The following is a 25,248-nucleotide window of genomic DNA, read 5'->3' on the forward strand; positions in this document are numbered from 1 at the left end:
CCTGAGGCTGCTGCCTATGCTGGATTAAATCTCCTCCTTCTCCTTTCTGTAATCAGACTACAAGCCCTCATTTGCTTCTTGTGCTATAATATTTTGATTATAACCTGAGAGAGTGGGTAGAATAAGAGAGAAAATTATACATGAAAAAATTTGCATTTTTTAACCCTTAAAAAAGTGTAAAGTAGCATTTCACTCATATTATTTTTGCGTTAATGCCATTTTCTAAAACTAAAGTAGTTTGGAAGATATTTAGGAGAACTTTATTGCAGTCACTTTGAAATTTAAAAGAAATCCTCCATGTGCTGAGTGTTTTAAAAATTTTTTGGTAGGCCAGGTGCAGTGGCTCACACCTGTATTCCCACCTCTTTGGGAGGCCAAGAGGATCACTTGAGGCCAGGAGTTCAAGACCAGCCTGGCCATCACAACAGACCCCATCTTTACACAGAATTTAAAAAATTAGCTGAGTGTATTGGTGTGCGCCCATAGTCCTATCTACTCGGGAGGCTGAGGCAGGAGGATCGCTTGAGCCCAGGAATTTGAGGTTACAGTGAACTATGATCATACCACTGCATTCCAACCTGGGTGACAGAGGAAGACCCTGTCTCAAAAAAATAGTAATAATAATTTTAAAAATATGTAAAATTTTAAAAATACAAAAAGTTTTTAACTTCTAGAGGAGAGTATATATACAAATAAGAAAACATGGGGAAATTTGCACATGTCACAGTATCAGCTTCAGGGAAAGGTTTGGGTTTCTGTCCAGGCCAAGGTAAGACCCAAGGAGCCAAAATAAACATTGGGAACATCTATTCTAGTATGAATGCAACAGTCCCTAACTGTGTGAGCAGAGTCAGGAGGTTCGGAGGTCACACATACAGGTTCAAATGATGTGGGAAGCAAGAAATACTGAGAAGGCTGCTAAATGAGAAAGACAATGAGACCAAGGGACAGAGGATTGAGAAGGCTGGTAGCAGGCTCTGTGGATGGGCCACTTCAATTTAAAGAGCCAGGGGTCAAGTACACCTTTGGAGCCTAGCCTAAAACATTGCTTAGACTTGGTTATTCTATTGAGTAGTACTTAATGAAAAATTTTGCTTTATTTTCTACCTTTACTCCTTTTCTACAATGGAAAAAATAAACATAATTTTAAGTTTATCATTCGCAGTACACTGTGAATCTTTTATATATTAAATACATGTTGTAATATACATCTTTATACCCTGGTGAAAAAAATTGAGTGCAATTGTCTTTTTATAATAATGGTGTCGGCCGGGCGCAGTGGCTCACGCTTGTAATCTCGGCACTTTGGGAGGCCGAGGCGGGCGGATCACGAGGTCAGGAGATCGAGACCACGGTGAAACCCCGTCTCTACTAAAAATACAAAAAATTAGCCGGGCGTGGTGGCGGGCGCCTGTAGTCCCAGCTACTCGGAGAGGCTGAGGCAGGAGAATGGTGTTAACCTGGGAGGCGGAGCTTGCAGTGAGCCAAGATTGCGCCACTGCACTCCAGCCTGGGTGCCAGAGCAAGACTCCGTCTCAAAAAAAAAAAAAAAAAAAAAAAAAATGGTGTTAAGTGTGTAATTTTCCCATAAAAAGTGTGACCTAAAATGATCTGAAGGAATAACTATTCTGGAAGTATTATTAAAATACACTTAGAAATAAATTTTTAAAAAGTGGTTCACTTCCCAAATACTTTTATTGCCCCAAAACCTATGTATTAGGCCTTTTCCAAGTATTCCCTCTTTCGATATCTTTCGGACATGACTGCCTTACATAATGTTTGGATCTGGGGTCCATTGCTTAGCTTTAGTGGGATTTTTGGAAGGACACTGATATATTAAGAGCCACTTACTCATTTGTCATACTGACCATTACTGCTAGAATATTCAAGTAGTAAGGATTTACTGAGTGCTCACTGTAAGATTCTACATCTGTCACTGAGATTAACAAAAAGGTGCTCTTTGTTCATTCCTTCATCCACCAAGCTGTTTAAGTACCTGCTGTGTACCAAGTATGGTGCCAGGAATTTGGGACAGGTTTCCTTTTACAAGGCACTGATAGACCCTGTAAAATGAAAATAAGATCTGCTATTGTGAGAATTAAATGAAAAAATATATCTAAAATACTTTGTACAGGCTCTGAATGAGTATTTTTCCCCAAGAATGGCAGAGACTGATTTTGAGAAATTTTTACAAATCATTGTGAAGATAGGCTGAGTCTTGCTTAATACCAAATGTTAATTTACTCATTTAAAGAAATAATGCAAAGGGGAAATACATTAAAGTATTTTCTCTCACTGCAGTGTCAATAGGAAACATCAAATTAAGAGAGAGCCAAAACAGGCCATGCGCGGTGACTCACACTTGTAATCCCAGCACTTTGGGAGGCCGAGGCAGGCGGATGACCTGAGGTCAGAAGTTTGAGACCAGCCTGGCCATTATGGTGAAACCCTGTCTCTACTAAAAGTACAAAAATTAGCTGGGCATACTGGCGGGCGCCTGTAATTCCAGCTACTCGGGAGGCTGAGGCCGGAGAATCACTTGAACCCAGGAGGGGAAGATTTCAGTGAGCCAAGATCGCACCACTGTGCTCCAGCCTAGGCGACAGAGTAAGACTCCGTCTCAAAAAAAAAAAAAAAAAAAAAAAAAAAGGGAGCGGTCCAAAACAATAAAGAGTAAGAATATTAGGAAACAGTCACATGTAAAAGAACTATAGAATAAAAAGCTGTTAAAAAAACGCGTAAACATAATACTTCACTTGTTTGCAGATGCTGTCTTCTTGAATGTTGGCACCTGGAAAGGGGAAACTATCATGTTAGTGAATGATCTTAGCTATTCATTGTTTCTGTGACCTCTTAGGAAGTTCAGGCCAAACATCAGAAGGAATTAGTATTGCAGTAACTCAAATCCAAGAAGGCAAAGCTGGTGCTTTCTCTAGGAAACATCCTTACCCTTCTGCTTGCCCCAGAAGTCCTATAAATCTTTCAACCAAAATGTTTTCATAAGGGGGTGGTGATTTGGACATGAATTTGAATCTGATTTCCTTAATCAAAAAGTGAGTAGTATTTATATGTTCCATAAGTAGAAATCAATCCAAAATTAGAAAATCAACTGCAAAATACTAACAAATTTATGATAGTGTTTTTATGTTCTGAGGAAAAAAAAGCTTCTAATTTTATTTTCCTTATTTACTTAGAATAATAACTTAGTAAATAACCTTAATAATAACTGACTTTTTTTTTTTTTTTTTTTGAGACAGAGTCTTGCTCTGTCGCCCAGGCTGGAGTGTGGTGGCACAATCTCTGCTCACTGCAAGCTCCGCCTCCCGGGTTCACGCCATTTTCCTGCCTCAGCCTCCCAAATAGCTGGGACTACAGGCGCCCATCACCAAGCCTGACTAATTTTTTGTATTTTTAGTAGAGACAGGGTTTCACCATGTTAGCCAGGATGGTCTCAATCTCCTGATCTCGTGATCCGCCTGCCTCAGCCTCCCAAAGTGCTGGGATTACAGGCATGAGCCACCGCACCTGGCCAATAACTGACATTTTTAATAATCTCCTTCCTTAACTGATACTATTGCCTGAAGCTATTTGAAGATATTGTAGACTATTTTATTTTTTCCAGTGTTAGAACTTTCTGTGATGAACAAAACATATTCTTTACTTGTGCTGTCCAGTGTGGCTCCTGAGCATCTGAAATGTGACCGTTGATCTAGTACAACTGAGGAACTGAATTTTTAATATATTTCACTTTAATTAATTTAAATGTAAACTTAAACAGCCACCTGTGACTAGTGGCTGCCATATTGAACAGTACAGTTCAAGACTACAAATACTAATTCACAGGGTTAAAATAGATTTCAAAATAAATTGAAATAGGTTTCAAAATAAACAATATTGAGGAAGTTGCTTATTGGAAATCCTAGTTTTACAAAAAGCTTACATGGGTATATTGTGTGATGGTGAGTTTTGGGATACAATTGAACCCGTCACCCAGATAGTGAACATAGTACCCCATAATTTTTCAACCTTTTATCTCCTTCCTCCCTCCCCCATGTAGTAGCTCCCAAGTGTCTATTATTGCCATCTTTATGTCCATGTGGGTATACCCAATGTTTAGCTCCTACATATAAGTGAGAACATGTGGTATTTAGTTTTCTGATCTTGTGTTAATTAACTTAGGTTAATGGACTCCGGCTACATTCATGTTGCTGCAAAGGACATGATTTCATTCTGTTTTATGGCTGCATGGTATTCCATGGTGTATATGTACATTTTCTTTATCCAATACATCACTGATGAATACCTAGGTTGATTCCATGTCTTCGCTATTGTGAATAGTGCTGTGATTAGCATACAAGTGCACGTGTCTTTTTGGTAGAATGATTTATATTCCTTTGGGTATATACCCAGTAATAGGATTGCTGGGTCGAATAGTTCCATGTTTAGTTCTTTGAGAAATCTCCAAACTGCTTTCCACAGTGGCTGAACTAATTTACATTCCCACCAACAGTGCACAAGCATTCACCTTTCTCCACAGCCTCACTGACAAATGTTATTTTTTGACTTTTTCATAATAACCATTCTGACTAGTGTGAGATGATACCTCACTGTGGTTTTGCTTTGCATTTCTCTGATGATTAGTGATGTTGAGCATTTTTTCATGTTTGTTGGCCACTTGCATGTCTTCTTTTGAGATGTGTCTGTTCATGTCCTTTGCCCATAATTTAGTGAAGTTATTTGTTTTTTGCTTGCTGATTTAAGCTCCTTATAGATCGTGGATGTTAGACCATTGTTGGATGCATAGTTTGTGAATATTTTCTCCCATTCTGTAGGCTTTCTTGTTTACTCGGTTGATAGTTTCTTTTGCTGTGCAGCAGCTCTTTTGTTTAATTAGGTCCTACTTGTCAATTTTTATTTTTGTTGCAATTGCTTTTGAGGACTTAATCATATATTCTTTTCCAAGGCCAATGTTCAGAAGAGTATTTCCTAGGTTTTCTACTAGGATTTTTGTAGCTGTGGGTCTTCTATTTAAGTCTTCAATCCATCTTCAGTTAATTTTTGTACATGGTGATAAGTAAAGGGCCAGTTTCATTCTTCTACTTATAACTAGCCAGTTATCTCAGCATCCTTTATTGACCAGGGAGTCTTTTCCCCATTGAAAAAGCTTATATTTCAATATTCCATTAGGCTTGACATTTCAAAAATAATCTTTATCATATAAATTAGGTGACTTAAAATGTTTATTCTTTCTTTCAATCTTGATTTTTGTTTTGTCTTTCCTATTTTTCTGTATTTTTTTCAAGTTGGTAACCACAACCGAAAGCTTTTTTTCAGATATGAGAATTAGACCAATAGTTTCATAATTTCTAGCAGAATGTTTTATTAGAAACACAGAGTGACAGAGTCAGAGAGAGAACGAATGCATGGGCTCAACTTCATGCCAGTGTAGGATGTTAATTACCTTGGCAGACTTGGTGAGTGCTTTAAGACAGTGGGAGAAGCCGAGATGAATTCAGTTAATTCCTTCAGATGCATTTCATAGGGCATTTTGTTTGTTTGTTTAGGTAATGTTGGAATTAATTTTCCCTGTCCTTCATAGCTCTTCATGTTGTTATCACATGTATTTCCAGACTACAGCTGACCTTTTTTTAATTAAAAGCTCAATTTTAAAAAGGGGCCGAGGTGCATTTATCCATAGCAGTGTCTCTCTGGTTTCCCTTTTTAACATTAAAACTCCATTTTAAATTGTAGAATATAATTTTTATGCCCCTAAAGAAAGTTATCTGTTGATTCACTGAAGACTGTATCTGCCAGGTTGCCTTTTTCTTTTGTAAAATTTCAGTTAAGTGGAATATTTGGAATCATGGGCTTCTGGTTGATCAAAAGCAAAAGAAGAAATTACTATTCATTTATTATTTATTTACTGAGTACCTATTATATGCCAGGTATCATTCTTGGTATTGGGAATACCACAGTGAAGAAAACAGACAAAATTCTCCATCCTTGTGGAGCTTAAATTCCAGAGGAATCCTTTTGTTTTCCTACTTCTGTAGAGGATTTTTTCAAAATAATCTATTTTATTTTATGTTGCAAGTACATAAATGACCACAATATGGTTTGTCACCCAGGCTGGAGTGCAGAGGCACGATCTCAACTCACCACAGCCTCCACGTCTTAGGTTCAAGCAATTCCACTGTCTCAGCCTCCCAAGTAGCTGGGGTTGCAGATGTGTGCCACCACATCTGGCTTTTTTTTTTTTTTTTTGTATTATTAGTAGAGATGGGGTTTCACCATGTTGGCCAGGCTGGTCTTGAATTCTGGCCTCAAATGATCTGCCCGCCTTGGGCTCCCAAATTGCTGTGATTATAGGCATGAGCCACTGTACATGGCTCAGTTTGTTTGTTGGTTTTTGAGACAGTGTCATTCTTTCGCCCTGGTTGGAGTGCAATGGCACAATGAGGGCTCACTGCAGCTTCCACCTCCTGGGCTCAAATTATCCTCTCACCTCAGTCTCACAAGTAGCCGGGACTACAGGCATGTGCCACCATACCCAGCTAATTTTTGTATTTTTTGTGGAGGTGGGGTCTTGCCATGTTGCCCAGGCTGGTCTCAAACTCCTGAGCTCAAACAATCCTCCTGCCTTGGCCTCCCAAAGTGCTGGAATAACAGGCATAAGCCACTGCACCCAGCCTTGTTTGTTTTTGATCCCTAAGACTCCTGAGTGTCCTGAAAACCCTCATTCCTTAGGACTGTTGGTGTAGAACAGAAGTTCTCTGAACTACTTAGGAAGCCCTTTAACAAATACTGATGCTGCCGTCCCCTCTCCCATTTCCCAGTTCCCCACCCCCACCATTCTGATTTAGTTGCATGGGCCATGGGGCATAAGCATCAAAATATTTTAATTAACCGCCCTAGGCAATTATGATGAGTTGAGCATCGTAATTAATATCTATTTATAGAGAAAGTTTAGATTACGGACTTGAGTGATATGGAGCCCAGCATATGTAAACCAAAAAGTATCTGAGACATGTCTCAATCTAGAAGTTTATTTTGCCAAGGTTAAGGGTGCATGGATTTTGAGGCCTTCAGTATTTAAAGGGAAACAGCAGCCTGGGGGGAAAGAGGGAGGGTATGGTCACCTTACTGAATCCATATATTGCAAGAGAAAAGGAGCAGGTAGGGGAATAGTCAATTATGTATACACCTGGTGCTCAGTAAATTGGCACTTTAAGTAAGATAAGGTGAACATAAAGTAGCTACCTGTGGAGATATTTAACTTTTTATCTGTAGCTATCTGCTTAGGAACAAAAGGAAAGGCAGCTTCTTGCATGACTCAGCTTTCAGCTTAATTTTTTTTTCTTTTGGCATAGTGAAATTAGGGTCCCAAGTTTTTATTTTCCTTTCATACTTATATACTAGAAGATATTTAAAAATCTAATGATATCAACTTGTTTTGTTTTAATTTGTGATTACAAAATAAAGTGTGCAAAAAGTACGGGAGAGGGTGGAGCCAAGATGGCCGAATAAGAACAGCTCCGGTCTGCAGCTCCCAGGGTGAGCGACGCAGAAGACAGGTGATTTCTGCATTTCCATCTGAGGTACCGGGTTCATCTCATTGGGAGTGCCAGTCAGTGGTCACAGGACAGTGGGTGCAACGCAACGTGCGTGAGCTGAAGCAGGGTGAGGCATTGCCTCACTTAGGAAGCGCAAGGGGTCAAGGAGTTCCCTTTCCTAGTCAAAGAAAGGGGTGACAGACGGCACCTGGAAAATCAGGTCACTCCCACCCTAATGCTGTGCTTTTCTGACGGGCTTAAAAAACGGCACACCAAGAGATTATATCCCGCATCTGGCTTGGAGGGTCCTATGTCCACGGAGTCTCGCTGATTACTAGCACAGCAGTCTGAGATTAAACTGCAAGGTGGCACCGAGGCTGGGGGAGGGGCGCCCACCATTGCCCAGGCTTGATTAGGTAAAGAATGCAGCCAGGGAGCTCGAACTGGGTGGAGCCCACCACAGCTCAAGGAGGCCTGCCTGCCTCTGTAGGCTCCACCTCTGGGGACGGGGCACAGACAAACAAAAAGACAGCAGTAACCTCTGCAGACTTAAATGTCCCTGTCTGACAGCTTTGAAGAGAGTAGTGGTTCTCCCAGCACGCAGCTAGAGATCTGAGAACAGGCAGACTGCCTCCTCAAGTGGGTCCCTGACCCCCGAGCAACCTAACTGGCAGGCACCCCCCAGTGGGGGCAGACTGACACCTCACATGGCCGGGTACTCCCCTGAGACAAAACTTCCAGAGGAACGATCAGACAGCAGCATTCGCGGTTCACGAAAAATCTGCTGTTCTGCAGCCACCGCTGCTAACACCCAGGCAAACAGGGTCTGGAGTGGACCTCTAGGAAACTCCAACAGACCTACAGCTGAGGGTCCTGTCTGTTAGAAGGAAAACTAACAAACAGAAAGGACATCCACACCAAAAACTCATCTGTACATCACCATCATCAAAGACCAAAAGTAGATAAAACCACAAAGATGGGGAAAAAACAGAGCAGAAAAACTGGAAACTATAAAAAGCAGAGCACCTCTCCTCCTCCAAAGGAACGCAGTTCCTCACCAGCAACAGAACAAAGCTGGACGGAGAATGACTTTGACGAGTTGAGAGAAGAAGGCTTCAGATGATCAAACTACTCTGAATTACAGGAGGAAATTCAAGCCAAAGGCAGAGAAGTTAAAAACTTTGAAAAAGAATTAGACGAATGTATAACTAGAATAACCAATACAGAGAAGTGCTTAAAGGAGCTGATGGAGCTGAAAGCCAAGGCTCGAGAACTGTGTGAAGAATGCAGAAGCCTCAGGAGCCGATGCGATCAACTGGAAGAAAGGGTATCAGCGATGGAAGATGAAATGAATGAAATGAAGCGAGAAAGGAAGTCTAGAGAAAAAAGAATAAAAAGAAATGAACAAAGCCTCCAAGAAATATGAGACTATGTGAAAAGGCCAAATCTACGTCTGATTGGTGTACCTGAAAGTGACGGGGAGAATGGAACCAAGTTGGAAAACACTGCAAGATATTATCCAGGAGAACTTCCCCAGTCTAGCAAGGCAGGCCAACATTCAGATTCAGGAAATACAGAGAACGCCACAAAGATTCTCCTCGAGAAGAGCAACTCCAAGACACATAATTGTCAGATTCACCAAAGTTGAAATGAAGGAAAAAATGTTAAGGGCAGCCAGAGAGAAAGGTCGGGTTACCCACAAAGGGAAGCCCATCAGACTAACAGCGAATCTCTCAGCAGAAACTCTACAAGCGAGAAGCGAGTGGGGGCCAATATTCAACATTCTTAAAGAAAAGAATTTTCAACCCAGAATTTCATATCCAGCCAAACTAAGCTTCATAAGTGAAGGAGAAATAAAATCCTTTACAGACAAGCAAATACTGAGAGATTTTGTCACCACCAGGCCTGCCCTAAAAGAGCTCCTGAAGGAAGCACTAAACATGGAAAGGAACAACCGGTACCAGCCACTGCAAAATCATGCCAAATTGTAAAGAGCATCAAGGCTAGGAAGAAACTGCATCAACTAACGAGCAAAATAATCAGCTAACATCATAATGACAGGATCAAATTCACACATAACAATATTAACTTTAAATGTAAATGGGCTAAATGCTCCAATTAAAAGACACAGACTGGCAAACTGGATAAAGAGTCAAGACCCATCAGTGTGCTGTATTCAGGAAACCCATCTCACGTGCAGAGACACACATAGGCTCAAAATAAAAGGATGGAGGAAGATCTACCAAGCAAATGGAAAACAAAAAAAAGGCAGGGGTTGCAATCCTAGTCTCTGATAAAACAGACTTTAAACCAACAAAGATCGAAAGAGACAAAGAAGGCCATTACATAATGGTAAAGGGATCAATTAAACAAGAAGAGCTAACTGTCCTAAATATATATGCACCCAATACAGGAGCACCCAGATTCATAAAGCAAGTCCTCAGTGACCTACAAAGAGACTTAGACTCCCACACAATAAAAATGGGAGATTTTAACACCCCACTGTCAACATTAGACAGATCAACGAGACAGAAAGTTAACAAGGATACCCAGGAATTGAACTCAGCTCTGCACCAAGCGGACCTAATAGACATCTACAGAACTCTCCACCCCAAATCAACAGAATATACATTTTTTCAGCACCACGCCACACCTATTCCAAAATTGACCACATAGTTGGAAGTAAAGCTCTCCTCAGCAAATGTAAAAGAACAGAAATTATAACAAACTGTCTCTCAGACCACAGTGCAATCAAATTAGAACTCAGGATTAAGAAACTCACTCAAAACTACTCAACTACATGGAAACTGAACAACCTGCTCCTGAATGACTACTGGGTACATAACGAAATGGAGGCAGAAATAAAGATGTTCTTTGAAACCAACGAGAACAAAGACAGAACATACCAGAATCTGTGGGACACATTTAAAGCAGTGTGTAGAGGGAAATTTATAGCACTAAATGCCCACAAGAGAAAGCAGGAAAGATCCAAAATTGACACCCTAACATCACAATTAAAAGAACTAGAAAAGCAGGAGCAAACACATTCAGATGCTAGCAGAAGGCAAGAAATAACTAAAATCAGAGCAGAACTGAAGGAAATAGAGACCCAAAAAAATCCTTCAAAAAATTAATGAATCCAGGAGCTGGTGTTTTGAAAAGATCAACAAAATTGATAGACTGCTAGCAAGACTAATAAAGAAGAAAAGAGAAAAGAATCAAATAGATGCAATAAAAAATGATAAAGGGGATATCACCACTGATCCCACAGAAATACAAACTACTATCAGAGAATATTACAAACACCTCTACGCAAATAAACTAGAAAATCTAGAAGAAACGGATAAATTCCCGGACACATACACCCTCCCAAGACTAAACCAGGAAGAAGATGAATCTATGAATAGGCCAATAACAGGCTCTGAAATTGTGGCAATAATCAATAGCCTACCAACCAAAAAGAGTCCAGGACCAGATGGATTCACAGCCAGATTCTACCAGAGGTAAAAGGAGGAACTGGTACCATTCCTTCTGAAACTATTCCAATCAATAGAAAAAGAGGGAATCTTCCCTAACTCATTTTATGAGCCCAGCATCATCCTGATACCAAAGCCGGACAGAGACACAACAAAAAAAGAGAATTTTAGACCAGTATCCTTGATGAGCATTGATGCAAAAATCCTCAATAAAATACTGGCAAACTGATTCCAGCAGCACATCAAAAAGCTTATCCACCATGATCAAGTGGGCTTCATCCCTGGGATGCAAGGCAGGTTCAACATATGCAAATCAATAGATGTAATCCAGCATATAAACAGAACCAAAGACAAAAACCATGTGATTATCTCAATAGTCGCAGAAAAGACCTTTGACAAAATTCAACAACGCTTCATGCTAAAAACTCTCAATAAATTAGGTATTGATGGGACATATCTCAAAATAATAAGAGCTATCTATGACAAACCCACAGCCAATATCATACCGAATGGGCAAAAACTGGAAGCATTCCCTTTGAAAACTGGCACAAGACAGGGATGCCCTCTCTCACCACTCCTATTCAACATAGTGTTGGAAGTTCTGGCCAGGGCAATGAGGCAGGAGAAGGAAATAAAGGGTATTCAATTAGGAAAAGAGGAAGTCAAATTGTCCCTGTTTGCAGATGACATGATTGTGTATCTAGAAAACTCCATTGTCTCAGCCCAAAATCTCCTTAAGCTGATAAGCAACTTCAGCAAAATCTCAGGATACAAAATCAATGTACAAAAATTACAAGCATTCTTTTACACCAATCACAGACAAACAGAGAGCCAAATCATGAGTGAACTCCCATTCACAGTAGCTTCAACGAGAATAAAATACCTAGGAATCCAACTTACAAGGGATGTGAAGGACCTCTTCAAGGAGAACTACAAACCACTGCCCAGTGAAATAAAACAGAGTATAAACAAATGGAAGAACATTCCATGCTCATGGGTTGGAAGAATCAATATCGTGAAAATGGCCATACTGCCCATGGTAATTTATAGATTCAATGCCATCCCCATCAAACTACCAATGACTTTCTTCACAGAATTGGAAAAAACTACTTTAAAGTTCATACAGAACCAAAAAAGAGCCCGCATCGCCAAATCAATCCTAACCCAAAAGAACAAAGCTGGAGGCATCTCACTACCTGACTTCAAACTATACTACAAGGCTACAGTAACCAAAACAGCATGGTACTGGTACCAAAACAGAGATATAGATCAATGGAACAGAACAGAGCCTTCAGAAATAACCCCGCATATCTACAACTATGTGATCTTTGACAAACCTGACAAAAACAAGCAATGGGGAAATGATTCCCTAGGTAATAAATGGTGCTGGGAAAACTGGCTAGCCATATGTATACAGCTGAAACTGGATCCCTTCCTTACACGTTATACAAAAATTAATTCAAGATGGATTAAAGACTTACATGTTAGACCTAAAACCATAAAATCCCTAGAGGAAAACCTAGGCATTACCATTCAGGACATAGGCATGGGCAAGGACTTCATGTCTAAAACACCAAAAGCAATGGCAACAAAAGCCAAAATTGACGAATGGGATCTAAATAAACCAAAGAGCTTCTGCACAGCAAAAGAAACTACCATCAGAGTGAACAGGCAACCTACAGAATGGGAGAAAATTTTCGCAACCTACTCATCTAACAAAGGGCTAATATCCAGAATCTACAATGAACTCAAACAAATTTACAAGAAAAAACCAAACAACCCCATCAAAAAGTGGGTGAAGGACATGAACAGACACTTCTCAAAAGAAGACATTTATGCAGCCAAAAAACACATGAAAAAATGCTCATCATCACCGGCCATCAGAGAAATGCAAATCAAAACCACAATGAGATACCATCTCACACCAGTTAGAATGGCCATCATTAAAAAGTCAGGAAACAACAGGTGCTGGAGAGGATGTGGAGAAATAGGAACACTTTTACACTGTTGGTGGGACTGTAAACTAGTTCAACCATTGTGGAAGTCAGTGTGGCGATTCCTCAGGGATCTCGAACTAGAAATACCATTTGACCCAGCCATCCCATTACTGGGTATATACTCAAAGGACTATAAATCATGCTGCTATAAAGACACATGCACACGTATGTTTATTGTGGCACTATTCACAATAGCAAAGAATTGGAACCAACCCAAATGTCCAACAATGATAGACTGGATTAAGAAAATGTGGCACATATACACCATGGAATACTATGCAGCCATAAAAAATGATGCGTTCATGCCCTTTGTAGGGACATGGATGAAACTGGAAATCATCATTCTCTGTAAACTATTGCAAGGTCAAAAAACCAAACACTGCATGTTCTCACTCATAGGTGGGAACTGAACAGTGAGAACACATGGACACAGGAAGGGGAACATCACACTCCGGGGACTGTTGTGGGGTGGGGGGAGGGGGGAGGGATAGCATTAGGAGATACACCAAATGCTAAATGACGAGTTAATGGGTGCAGCACACCAACATGGCACATGGATACATATGTAACAAACCTGCAGATTGTGCACATGTACCCTAAAACTTAAAGTACAATAATAAAAAATAAACAAATAAATAAATAAAACCTGTAAAAAAAAAAAAGTACAGGAGAAATGGCATTAAAGTTTTTCACGATTTAGGTTCTCTTTTCACCTCTTTTACCTCAAGTCTAACATTATATTTACCCACGTATTCATTTATTTGTTTTGCATTTATTTAGCACTTACTGTATACCATTGTTACAGACTCAAAGATAATGAACAAAGAATGAACTTTGTCCTCTAGGAATTTACAGCCTAGTATACAGATTTGCAAACTTTTTCTGTAAAGGGTCATATAGTATATATTTTTGGTTTTGTGGGCCATATGGTCTCTGTCACAATGATTCAACTCTGCTATTATAGCAAAAAAGTAGTCATAGACATTAGATAGATAAATGGGCATGCTCTGTTCCAATAAACTAGATTTACAGAAACAGGAAATGATCTGGATTTGGCTGCAGGTCTTACTTGCCAACCTCTGGTTTACTAGAAGTGAGATAAAATAAATCAGTCATTACTATAGAGTGGGATAAGTGATCGAAGCTTGTGCAAGTACTTTGATAAGTTAATGAAGGGCTATCAAATTAGACTGGGAATTATGTGAGATACGGAAGATTTCTGGAGGAGACGCCGTTCAAGTGACTTATGAAACATGCGCTGGATTTGAAGAAAGGGAAAGAAAACGATGTTCTGGGCAGGGGGACAAACGTGCAAAGCATGAGCATGTAAAATAACAGTGCTGTTTATAGAAGCTAAAAGAAATTTGGGGACTGGAATGAAGGCTACCTACTTCAGCAAGAAGATGACACTAGAGAGGTAGGCTCAGCTATATTCTGATGGGTCTTGGCTATGAAGTGAGGAACTTGGGTATGAAGCTAAAAGTCTTGTGGGGAGCAAATAAAAGATTTTAAGCAGGAAGAGTAACAGATAGAATTTGTTGGCTGCCTGTTGGAAAGAGTGAGACCAATTAGGAGACCAATGCAGTAAACCAGGTGGAAAATGATGAGAGGTGGGGATGGTCAGGATGGAATGGATGTGAGAGCTATTTAGACAATAAAAGCTCTAGTCCTTGGTAATTGAGTATGGGGATAACCAAGAAAGAAACTTCCTAGATAACTTCTAGATTTCCAGCATGGGTGACTGGATGGTATAATTTATGTAGATAGAAGGAGAAAATTTGGGAAAGGGTACAAGATGATGAATTAAGCACAGGACTTTGAGTTCAAGATAAATATATGACAGTCAATTGTATCTACCCAGTAGAAAGTGGATTGCTACTTAATTGAAGGTAGAAATTTGGTAGTCAGCCATATGTAGTGGTAGATTAAAGCCACAGATTTAGATTAGATTATCTATAGAGAGTTTTAGAGTGAAAAAACAGAGGGCCAAGGATATGACTCTAAGATAGCATGTATTTAAGGACAAGAAGTCTGATATGGAGTTTTCATACAGAGATGGGAGAAACCAGAAGACAGAGTTTAACAGATTGAAGGAAGAGTTTCAAGAAGGCAGCAGTCGGCTTTAAGCACTGAAGAGAAAGAAAGAAATGTGTCTGTGGGATATGTGTTATGAATGCCTTTGTAGAAAAGAAAATGAAGACATAGGGACTACTCTCTATGTAGGGAATTAGACTACTGTCTCTAGAAACATAGCCAAAGTGTGAGCAGCTCAGACACTGCTAGCGGGACTATAAATTTGATGTTTCTCGAAGGATGTTCAGAAAACTATATTGAGAGATTGAACCTTTTAAAAATGAGTAATTCCACTCCTAGAAAATCATACCAGGAAAATAATCAGATGCTCTCTAGTCTGTAAGGATGAACAAAAGTTCCAAAATGACATTTTGGATCATCTAATTTGATTAACTCCAAGGGTCATGTCCTATAAACGCTTATTGATATGAATGACATTATTTTAAACATTCTGCACTCCAACTATAGCCTCAGACCAAACTTGTTTTGAATCGGCTTTATATATATGTTAGATTTTTAAATTAAGAGACATTTTAAATATTGAAAGTTACAGACTATGTGATTAACACATATGTACCACACCCAGATTGCAGAGAAGTTATTATATTTGTCCACAGCTTTTAAAAACAACATTACAAATGCATGTCAAGCCCCCTTTGTGCCTTTCCCTAATCCTATTCTTCTCCCTCTCTCACCTCTTTACAGCTGAGATTTATGCTTCTTGACCTTGTTTTTATTACTTACCTATGTGTAAATCTATACAGTTTATAGCACTGTTTTGTATATTTTTAAACCTTTGATTAATACTGTCATATTATGTCATTCTTCAACTTGATGTCTTTACTCACTACTGTTTTTGAGATTTTTTATGATGATACATTGTAGATGCATTTCTTTCAAACCTACATTCTATTGTATTTCATTATGTGATGCCACTTCAATTTGTATATGTACGTATTTTCTGTTGATAGGCATCTGGACTAGTTATTTAACATCTCTGTTCCTCAGTTTCCTCACTTATAAAATGGAGATAATAATGGTACCAACCTCATGGAGTGGTGGTGAGCATTAAATTAATTAATACATTTAAAGGACTAGCTGAAGCCCTGGCATACAATAAACATCCAGTGTGTATTAGCTATTATTATAAATATGACAATATTATTGTTAACCTCTTCTCAATTCTTTGCTGTTACAGATATTGTGCATGTCTCCTCCATTTATGCATAAATTTCTTGAGCACATGTAACTAAAAGTTGAATTTCTGGTTGAAGGGTATGCTTGAATTTATTATTTTTTTTTTTTTTAGATGTTGCCAAAGTCCTCTCTAAAGAAGTGGTACCAGCATTTCTTCCACCAATATCATGTGAAAGTTTCTGTTTCCTTGTCAGCACTTGGTATTGTAAGACTAATGTTTTTGGCAATCCATTAGATATTAAAATGGCATCCAGTTTCTAAAATTATGTTTTCCTTATACTTAGTGAGGTTAGGAATCTTTTTATATCTTCATTGGCTATTCCGGTTTTCTGTTGACTGTTCACATTATTTGCCCATTTTTCTTACTTTTTCTTTATTTTTAAAGACAGGGTCTCACTTAGTTGCCCAGGCTGGAGTGCGGTTGCTATTCACAGGCAATCGTAGCTCACTGTGGCCTTGAACTCCTGGCCTCAAGGCATCCTCCCTTCCCATCCTCCCAAGTAGCTGGGATTACAGGCACATGCCACCATGCCTAGCCTTGCCCATTTTTCTATTGGGTTGTTATCTTTTCCTTATTGCATTGTGGAATTCTTTATCAAAATACAATCTTTGTCATATCTCAAATTACATTAATAATCTATTTCGTTTTTTTAAAATTTGAAAACATTACTTTAATAAAAACTATTCATGCATATGGGAAACAACAAAATAAAATTGTACAGAAGAGTTTGTGACAAAATACAACCCTCCTGCCCTACCTCCCTCTCCACACCCATGCCCACTCCCCAGAGGCAGTCTTGATACCATTTGTGCTTCTAGTTCTCCTGATCATTTCTTCCATAACACGGAAAAATATGCTAATACTTCTATATCCTGATTACCAGCTTTTTTTTTTTTCCCCAGAGACAAGGTCTCACTGTGTTACCCAGGCTGGAGTGCAGTAGTACAATCATAGCTCGCTGCAGCCTTCAAACTCCTGGACTCAAGTGACCTTCCTGCCTTAGCCTTCCAAGTAGCTGAGACTACAGAGTGCACCACCATGCCGGGCTAATATTTTCAATTTTTTTTGTGAAGATCGATGTCTCACTTTGTTGCCCAGGCTAGTTTCGAACTCCTGGCTTCAAGAGATCCTCCTGCCTTGGCCTTTAAAAGTGCTGGGATTACAGGCATGAACCACTATGCCCAACCCTGATTACCAGCTTTAGACAATATCTCTTTATTCCATGCTAGGAAAAGGAAGTACAGCCACTGTTTTCAGCCCCACTTCTCATTCTCACAATTCATCACACTGGCTGGCTATAAACCCAGAAACTTCAGTGTTTTAGTACCACCCAGCAGCTCCCCTGCTGCATATTCTAGGCAAGGATTTCTAGCACCTATATCATCCATCATCATGCTCCCATCTCTTTTGTGTCTCTCTGAAATTTGTTGAAATTTCCTATATTTAATAACCTCCTTTTTTCTTAAATATGGTTTTGTTTGCTTATTTGCTTATTGTTTTGTACTTCACTCTACTTATTTCGTAAGAAGCAATGATGAAAGAAAGGCAAATGCATTTATTCCATTCAACAGCTGTACACAGAAATTACCAACTATAGCCCAGAAACCTGTTACTTTTTATGACCTAATTATAATTTTTCATACTTTCAGTATTTGTAGAACTGAAATTAGAGACTTCTAAATTACATTTTTTGTGTGACTCATATTGAAAATTTGGGGCAAAATAAGTTTTTAGATGTTTTTTGTAGTCTTTCATGAGCAACTATTTCTGGACTACCTACTAGGTCCAGGGGTCTCTGTTAGTTGAGAATTTTGAACAAAACATGTAACCTACCACTTAAATTGCCTCTGTATAGCCCTCATTCCAACTGGGTTTGGGATTTATTATCATTATGGGGAAGACTAGTGTTTTTCTCTGCCCTTGAGCCTGAGAGACCAAAGCCCATCTTTCCCATTATACATCCCCAAGGTTAGGCTGCGAATTTACTTGAATGACAAATAGTTTTACTGAATTTTCACTTCATACTCAATTTCTTTGTAAGTCAAAGGAAGAATAGCCAAGAGAAAAAGAAGACTTTTATATATAGAAAATAATAGCTGTTCATTGTGAAACCATGCAGTTTTGTGTGAGAAGCATCAATCTTGACATGACTGAAGTCATTTTAGTTCTGCTGTCTGGTGATTGGTGTTCTCTAAGAGCTAAATATTGCCTGACTTGGCCAGTTCCTCTGATACAAACTGAGGTCTCTTTCTTTCTCATGTTATGATGATATCATCTGAAGATAAGATATATGTGCATCAATGTGAGTATGAAACAAAGCACTTGTAACAATAACGACTTAGAGGAAAAAATGTTCAGTACAATTTTGTGTAATTCACCAGAGACTCACTGTGGTTATTGCTAGGTAAAGGGATTGCATGTAATCTGTATTTTCTTTCTGCTTGTCTACATTTTCTACAATGAATGTATGTTTTCTGAAATAATATACAAAAATTTTATTTTTTTTCAAGGCAGAACACTTACATGATGCTGTTATTGCTACTGACATAGTTCTCTGCTGGACTATCTTAGTTTTGGACAGTCTCAATTTAGTATCTCTTCCTCTGAAAAACTTTCCTTGCCTAGGGCAGAGAAATGTCTTGCTGTTCTGTCACTAAGGCTACAGGGTTATTAGTGTTTTATGGAGGCCATTGGTCATTCATACTTACCGAGCATCCCATGTGCTGCATTCTGTGGGAAAATACAAAGACAGGTATATGTAGGAAAATATCCAAAGTGGGGACCCTCTTTAAAAGAAAGATCATTTTCAACTTCTGAGAGTTTATGTATCAATCCATCAAAACAAATGTGATGGGGTCTGGTGTGCACGGGGTGGTGTGCTGGGTGCTGCACACATCTCAAAGGGAATTGACGTAGCACCAACACTGTCTGCCAGGAGCTCATGGTCATATTGGGAAGATAAGGATTGAATATGTGAAAACAATTTTTAAAAAGAGAGAGAGAAAAAGAAATCAAAGTTAAGTACAATCCAAAAGCTGTCAGAAAACTGTAAGTAATCACCAAATGACTGGTGCAGGTACTAAATGTTATCAGAAGGAAGAGACCACCATGGGCCTGAGCAGGCTGCCAGGACTGCATAGAAGTGGAAGGCACTGAGTTGAAATTGGAAGCTAGAAGGCGTCTTTAGGCCTGTGTGTTCAGAATCCTAGAATTTTATTTCCCCCACATTCTGTTGGTCAAAGCCAGTCTCAAGGCCAGCCCAGATTCAAGGGCAGGGAAATAGCCTCCACCTATTGATGGGAGGAATGGCAAAGGCATGCTGTAAAGAGGCATAGTCACAGGGGACTCTCTGTCATTGAAGGCCGTTTGTAACAACCTGGCAAGGTGGTGTATGGAAATACCCTGTGATTCAAGTTCTCCAGACTTAGCTGTTGATATAAAGGAGAGCTTTTATAATTTTATTCCTCTTCTGTAACTTTGTTTTCTCACCTTGTTGATAACAAAATGTAACTTTATATTCTCATTCATATGTAACATAGAAGGATAACACATATATAGATGAATGTAATTTTCCGGTTTGATATAAAAGCATTGTTAATTCATGACCTTTGATAATCAAGCTGCTCATGTTAGTGCTGTCCCTAATTGTTTTCTCATGCCAAAATGTACCTGTTATTAACGTCCGAGATGCTAGATGATAGCATGGAAGGGGCAAGAGCTCTAGAATCAGACCGATTTGGTTTAGATTTCCAGGCTGTGCCACATATTGTCTCTGACTCTTTCAGCTGTCATATCATAATCTGTAAAATGGGGACATGTTAGTCTATTCTTGCATAGCTGTAAAGAAACATCTGAGGCTGGGTAATTTATAAGGAAAAAGGGTTTATTTTGGCTCACTGTTCTGCAAGCTGTATAGGAAGTGTGATGTTGGCGTCTGCTTCTGGTGAAGGCCTCAGGACGCTTCCAATCATGGCGGAAGGCAAAGGGGAACCAGCATGTCACATAGCAAGAGAGGGAGCAAGGTGGGGGAGGAGGTGTCAGGCCTCTTTAAACAACCAGCTCTTGTGTGAACTAACAGGGAGAGAACTCACTCATCACCAAGGGGATGGTGCTAAACCATTCATGAGGGATTAACCCCCATGACCCAAACATTTCCTACCAGGCCCCACCTCCAACACTGTAGATTACATTTCAACATGGAATTTGGAGAGGATGAACATCCAAACCATATCAGGGGATAATTGTAATTCTCCTGCAGGCTTGTTATTATTGTTAATTTTGTATTTCTATACTGAAAGTATTTGTCTTGAATTTAGTTTTTAAAAACTAGTACTTCTATTTAAAACTTACAATTTGACTTAATTTAGTAGAGTGCAATGTATTTTGGCTTTGATCTTTTATATCAGCCTCTCAACAGCCTACACATTTAAAATTAAAATTCAGCGTTACACATTCTACTCTGAGTTGGTATTTCTAGAGCATAGTTACTTCTTTGCAGCTGTTTCTTGTAGAATGGGGCTTCTCAAGCCTGGACAGAGCTGAGTTTCTCACCAGGGTGCCCAGTATATGTAAGTGGGCTGCCAGCAGGGAGGAAGGGTAGGCCTCTGTGGACAGACTGTACCACTTAGTGAGGTAGTCAGTTCCATTCAGTATTCTTTTCCCTGAGCAGATCATGATTCATTATTAAAGCACTAATCATGAAACTGGGGTATTATGAAAGATCTATGATCAACAATTATAAAACAACCATAATAATGGCTACTATTTATTGAGTATTTAATGTGTGCCAGGAACTATGTTAAGTGCTTTCTATGTATTATCTCATTTCTTTTCAGAGCAACCCTATGAGGTAGGTACTACTACTATCCCCATTTTAAAACATACAATGACACATCAATTTATGAAAGTAGTATAATACACTGTGAAAAGTGAAAATACACAGACAGGAAAAATGAATACACCATATTTTTACCAATCAGAGAATATTAATGTTAACATTACATGAACTTTTGGAATTTAGAAAACCTCTTTATTTTTTGCTAAGCCTAAATTTAAGACTATTCTCTAAATATCTAAAAAAGAAATCCTTATTTTAGAAAGTATAATCTGAACCCTGAACTCAGAGTAAAAGCAGGATCCTTTCTTTCTGTTTGTATTCCTGCTTTAGCAATCCTAATCATCCCTAATTCTTGGATGAATCTGGCTGAATATCAGGTAGGTCTTATATGAAAATATTATTTGAAAATATTATTTTAAAAACCAAACAAACATTTTTCCAGTGTATCGATTAGCTACTGATGGAAGAAAAATCACAAAATCTGAGCTTAAGAATGAACTTTAATTTGCATGAACAATAAGAACTTACACTTGATCACACATTTTGGGGTCAGCTGGAATGACTTTTCTTAAGCTATGAGTCTTCAGGTAGATTGGGGTGGCTTATTTTGAGGCCCAGGCTGGATACAGGGGTAATGGCTACCATGGTATGTTTTTCTCCTAATGATGACTGAAGCAAAAAGGGACAAGCTCAACAGTATAGGCACTTGTCCGGTAATATCCGAGGGGCCAAAGCAAGTTAGATGTGAAGCCTGAAATTAAGGGATGGGAAAGGACACACCTACCATGAATGTCCTTGGCCCTGAGACCAAGGCAAAGGTATACATTTATAACACTACTGTGGGATAATGAAAGATTAGGACTAATATTAATAATTTAACCTGCCATACCCACTTCCATGTATATATTTATTCCTGTCCTCATCCATCTACTTTACAAATATATCTGTGTGTATATGTGTATGTGTATATGTGTGTGTGTATATACACAGATGCAGAGGCATATATATATGTATATATATGATATACATATGGACACAGACACACATGTACACAGAAGATAAAACATGTAGCTATGTGTAAAAATTCTTTATAAAACATGAAAATAGGATAGCATATGGAAGCAGGGTGATGAACTAAAAAGGCTGGTGGCATAGGCGTGGCATAAATTGAAAGGTCTTGGAGTCTGTTACATTTATTGAAAAACACCATAAAGAGCAAATATAAAAGCATTTCAAGGACAAGACTAACCTAAATTTGATGATAACTCGGACCCTGGAAACTTGGGGAAGGGGACAAGGGCAGAGGTGGGGGAGGGGAGTGCAGGGCACAGAATTAGGGATAAGGAGGAGTGAATGAGAAGATATTAAAAATGCCCACAATTTTGTGAGCCTAGAGAATTTGAGAGATACCATAGTGACATTGATCAGGAGACAGAATTTGTGAAGGGTGACTTGAAGAGTGATCTTGGCATGGTTAGGTTTCAGGTATCAGCAAACGTCAAACTGGTTATGTTCACCAGATAACTGAACTTTGGTAGTAGGTTGAGACAGGCACACTAATTAGCTTTGTTTGTGACCATGAACAAATTTATAATGTCTCTTCCAGCACTTAAATTCTAAAGTCCTTTGACCTTTGTTGAAACCTGCAGTTGGAGGAATATGAACAAAATATTTGCTGAAAGAGGTTAGGTAGAGAGAAAAGAACAAGACTTGTATGTCAGGGATCAAACCAATGTCCTCCACATAAATGTTCTTGGTCAGCATAGGGTTATTGTTCTTGTTATTCTTTTTGAAATTCTTTTTTATTTTTCTTTTTTTAAATTTGAGACTCTATAGGCTGGATATACTTCTCTAGTCCAGCCACAGACCCCACCAAGCCCTCTTATCTTAGATCTATCCACTTCACACATTTACATTAAATCTAGTCCTGGAAGACATTGAGATTTCGATCCCTGCTCTTAGTCTTAGGGCTTACTGATTGCTTGTGGGAAGGTGGAAAATACTCAAAAACAGGAAAAACCAAAGGTAGCTAAGCACTGAACCATGAAAGTCAAGATTAAATGATGTTTTAAACAAGTACTAAAGTGAGCTGATTGGTCCAGAAAGCTGAAAATCAAGCTTGTTAAAATCTCTGTTGGTTCTTTTATAACTTGACTAGATTTTGGATTCTGCCAAGAGTAGAAATAATGTCTGTTCTATGTTCTGAAACTTTATCTTACAGTGAGATTACAGTGCAATACTCTTCAGGTGTAAAGAAAGAACTTTATAATCCTCAATTTGAAAACAAAGAAAGGGAGAGAAGGGTGTGGAGACACGAAGAAAAAGAGAACAAAGGATTAAAAGTTGCCTCACCATTCCAAATAATAGAGTTTTTGTTTAGAATAACCCAGATGAAACATGTTTTTTTATACACTTATCACTTTTCTAGAAGCAATGAGAAAGTTGAAAATAGGTGTAGTATGTGAATATATTTAAGAAATACCTTTTTTTCATTAACCAGTTTCTCTAGCTTAAATGTCACTCAACACATTTTCTTCTGTTCAACCCCTTCTGTAGAAATGACTTGCTAATGGTCTGTCGCCAGTTGAATATGGAAGAATCTGTGGCTGAGATCATGAAACAATTGGGAGCAGATGAAAATGGGAAGATTTCCTTTCAGGATTTCACAAGATGCCGCATGCAGCTTGTTCAAGAAATTAGGAAGGAGGAAGTAGATCTTTCTGCAAAGTCAGACAACTCCTGTACAAAGAAGCTGAGGGATACAGTTGCTTCCTGGCCCACGAGCAGTGACAACAGTTTGGGTAGGTATAACCAGGTGGCAGTTTTATGGCACTCCACTGGCCTTGCCTATGATCTGTCTAAATGAGAGTAGCCTCCCCAGCATGGGGCCAGCTCATACTGAGGCTGCCCTCCTAGCCACACTTTCCCTGTGGGAGTGCTCACTGTTTCCCCCAGTTCTGTCTGATGGCTTCACACTTCTCAGCTTGCTGCTTTCTTTATTTTGCTTCTTCCATTTTCCAAGTATAATAATATATTCAAGTAGCTATTATGGAAGAAGGGCAAATGCATAAGAAAGGTAGTAACTGCATCAGCAGGCCTCAGAAGCTCTTTGGGGAGGAAGTTTCAAGGTTACATGCAGAGGCTTTTAAAAGCAATTTTTTTTAGGGGGGAGACAGAGTCTTGCTCTGTTGCCCAGGCTGGAGTGCAGTGGCGGGATCTCAGCTCACTGCAACCTCTGCCTCCCGGGTTCACGCCTTTCTCCTGCCTCAGCCTCCTGAGTAGCTGGGACTACAGGCACCTGCTACGACGCCCGCCTAATTTTTTGTATTTTTAGTAGAGACGGGGTTTCACCGTATTAGCCAGAATGGTCTTGATCTCCTGACCTCGTGATCCACCCGCCTCAGCCTCCCAAAGTGCTGGGATTACAGGCGTGAGCCACCGTGCCCGGCCTAAAAGCAATTTTTTTAATTTAATGTTAAAACTGTTTTCTATAAAGATGGTTTTTCTGTTCATAAGTTTATATTTCTTACTGGTGCAAGATAAGCAGTTGGAAAGAAAGTTCTTAATACTGTTGATAATTATTGAAATTGGGTGATGGGAACATGGGGTTTCTTGTATATATTTTTGAATACTCAGTTATACATATTTTTTAGTATGTTTGAGATTTTACATAATAAAAAGTTAAAAAGGAAAGAAGGGAGACATCTTAAAGGGTAGCCTTAACAAAGAGACAGAAGAAAGTATCTGAATTTTCAGGGTTTGTTTTTCCTTGAAAATATGTCTTTGATCTCTTTGTTTCTCTGCTAGGTAGGTCTAGTGGCAAGAAGTAAAGCGTCATGTTAGTTGTCCATGTCCAAATGAGCGTAGATAATTGTGTAGTGCCACATACACACACATCTTTAAACAATGCGTCCTATTATTGAGTAATGGAAACAATAAAAATGTCCACAGGTACGCCATGCGTTACTACCTTCATAGATTCTACTTTAGCAGCAAATCAGATGTCCGCTAATGCATGTGCCCTTAACATAATATGTAGAAATACTTAATATTGAAATAAAAACTTTGGGTATTCGAGTAATATATGTTCATTATAAAAAAAAAACACGGGGGA

At 39.0% G+C, this 25,248-nt stretch overlaps 1 protein-coding gene across 1 annotated transcript in view; it reads left to right on the forward strand.

The window, feature by feature from the left end:
• The window catches only part of MCC (MCC regulator of WNT signaling pathway), a 466,429-nt gene that overhangs the window by 76,105 nt on the left and 365,076 nt on the right, over nt 1-25,248 (forward strand). The window contains exon 2 of the mRNA XM_058440606.1: nt 23,691-23,935. Coding sequence (XP_058296589.1) covers nt 23,691-23,935 — 245 coding nt within the window. The remainder of the gene's footprint in view (nt 1-23,690; nt 23,936-25,248) is intronic.

This window comes from Hylobates moloch, unplaced genomic scaffold (genome assembly GCF_009828535.3).
Source record: "Hylobates moloch isolate HMO894 unplaced genomic scaffold, HMol_V3 SCAFFOLD_6, whole genome shotgun sequence".
NCBI lineage: Eukaryota > Metazoa > Chordata > Mammalia > Primates > Hylobatidae > Hylobates > Hylobates moloch.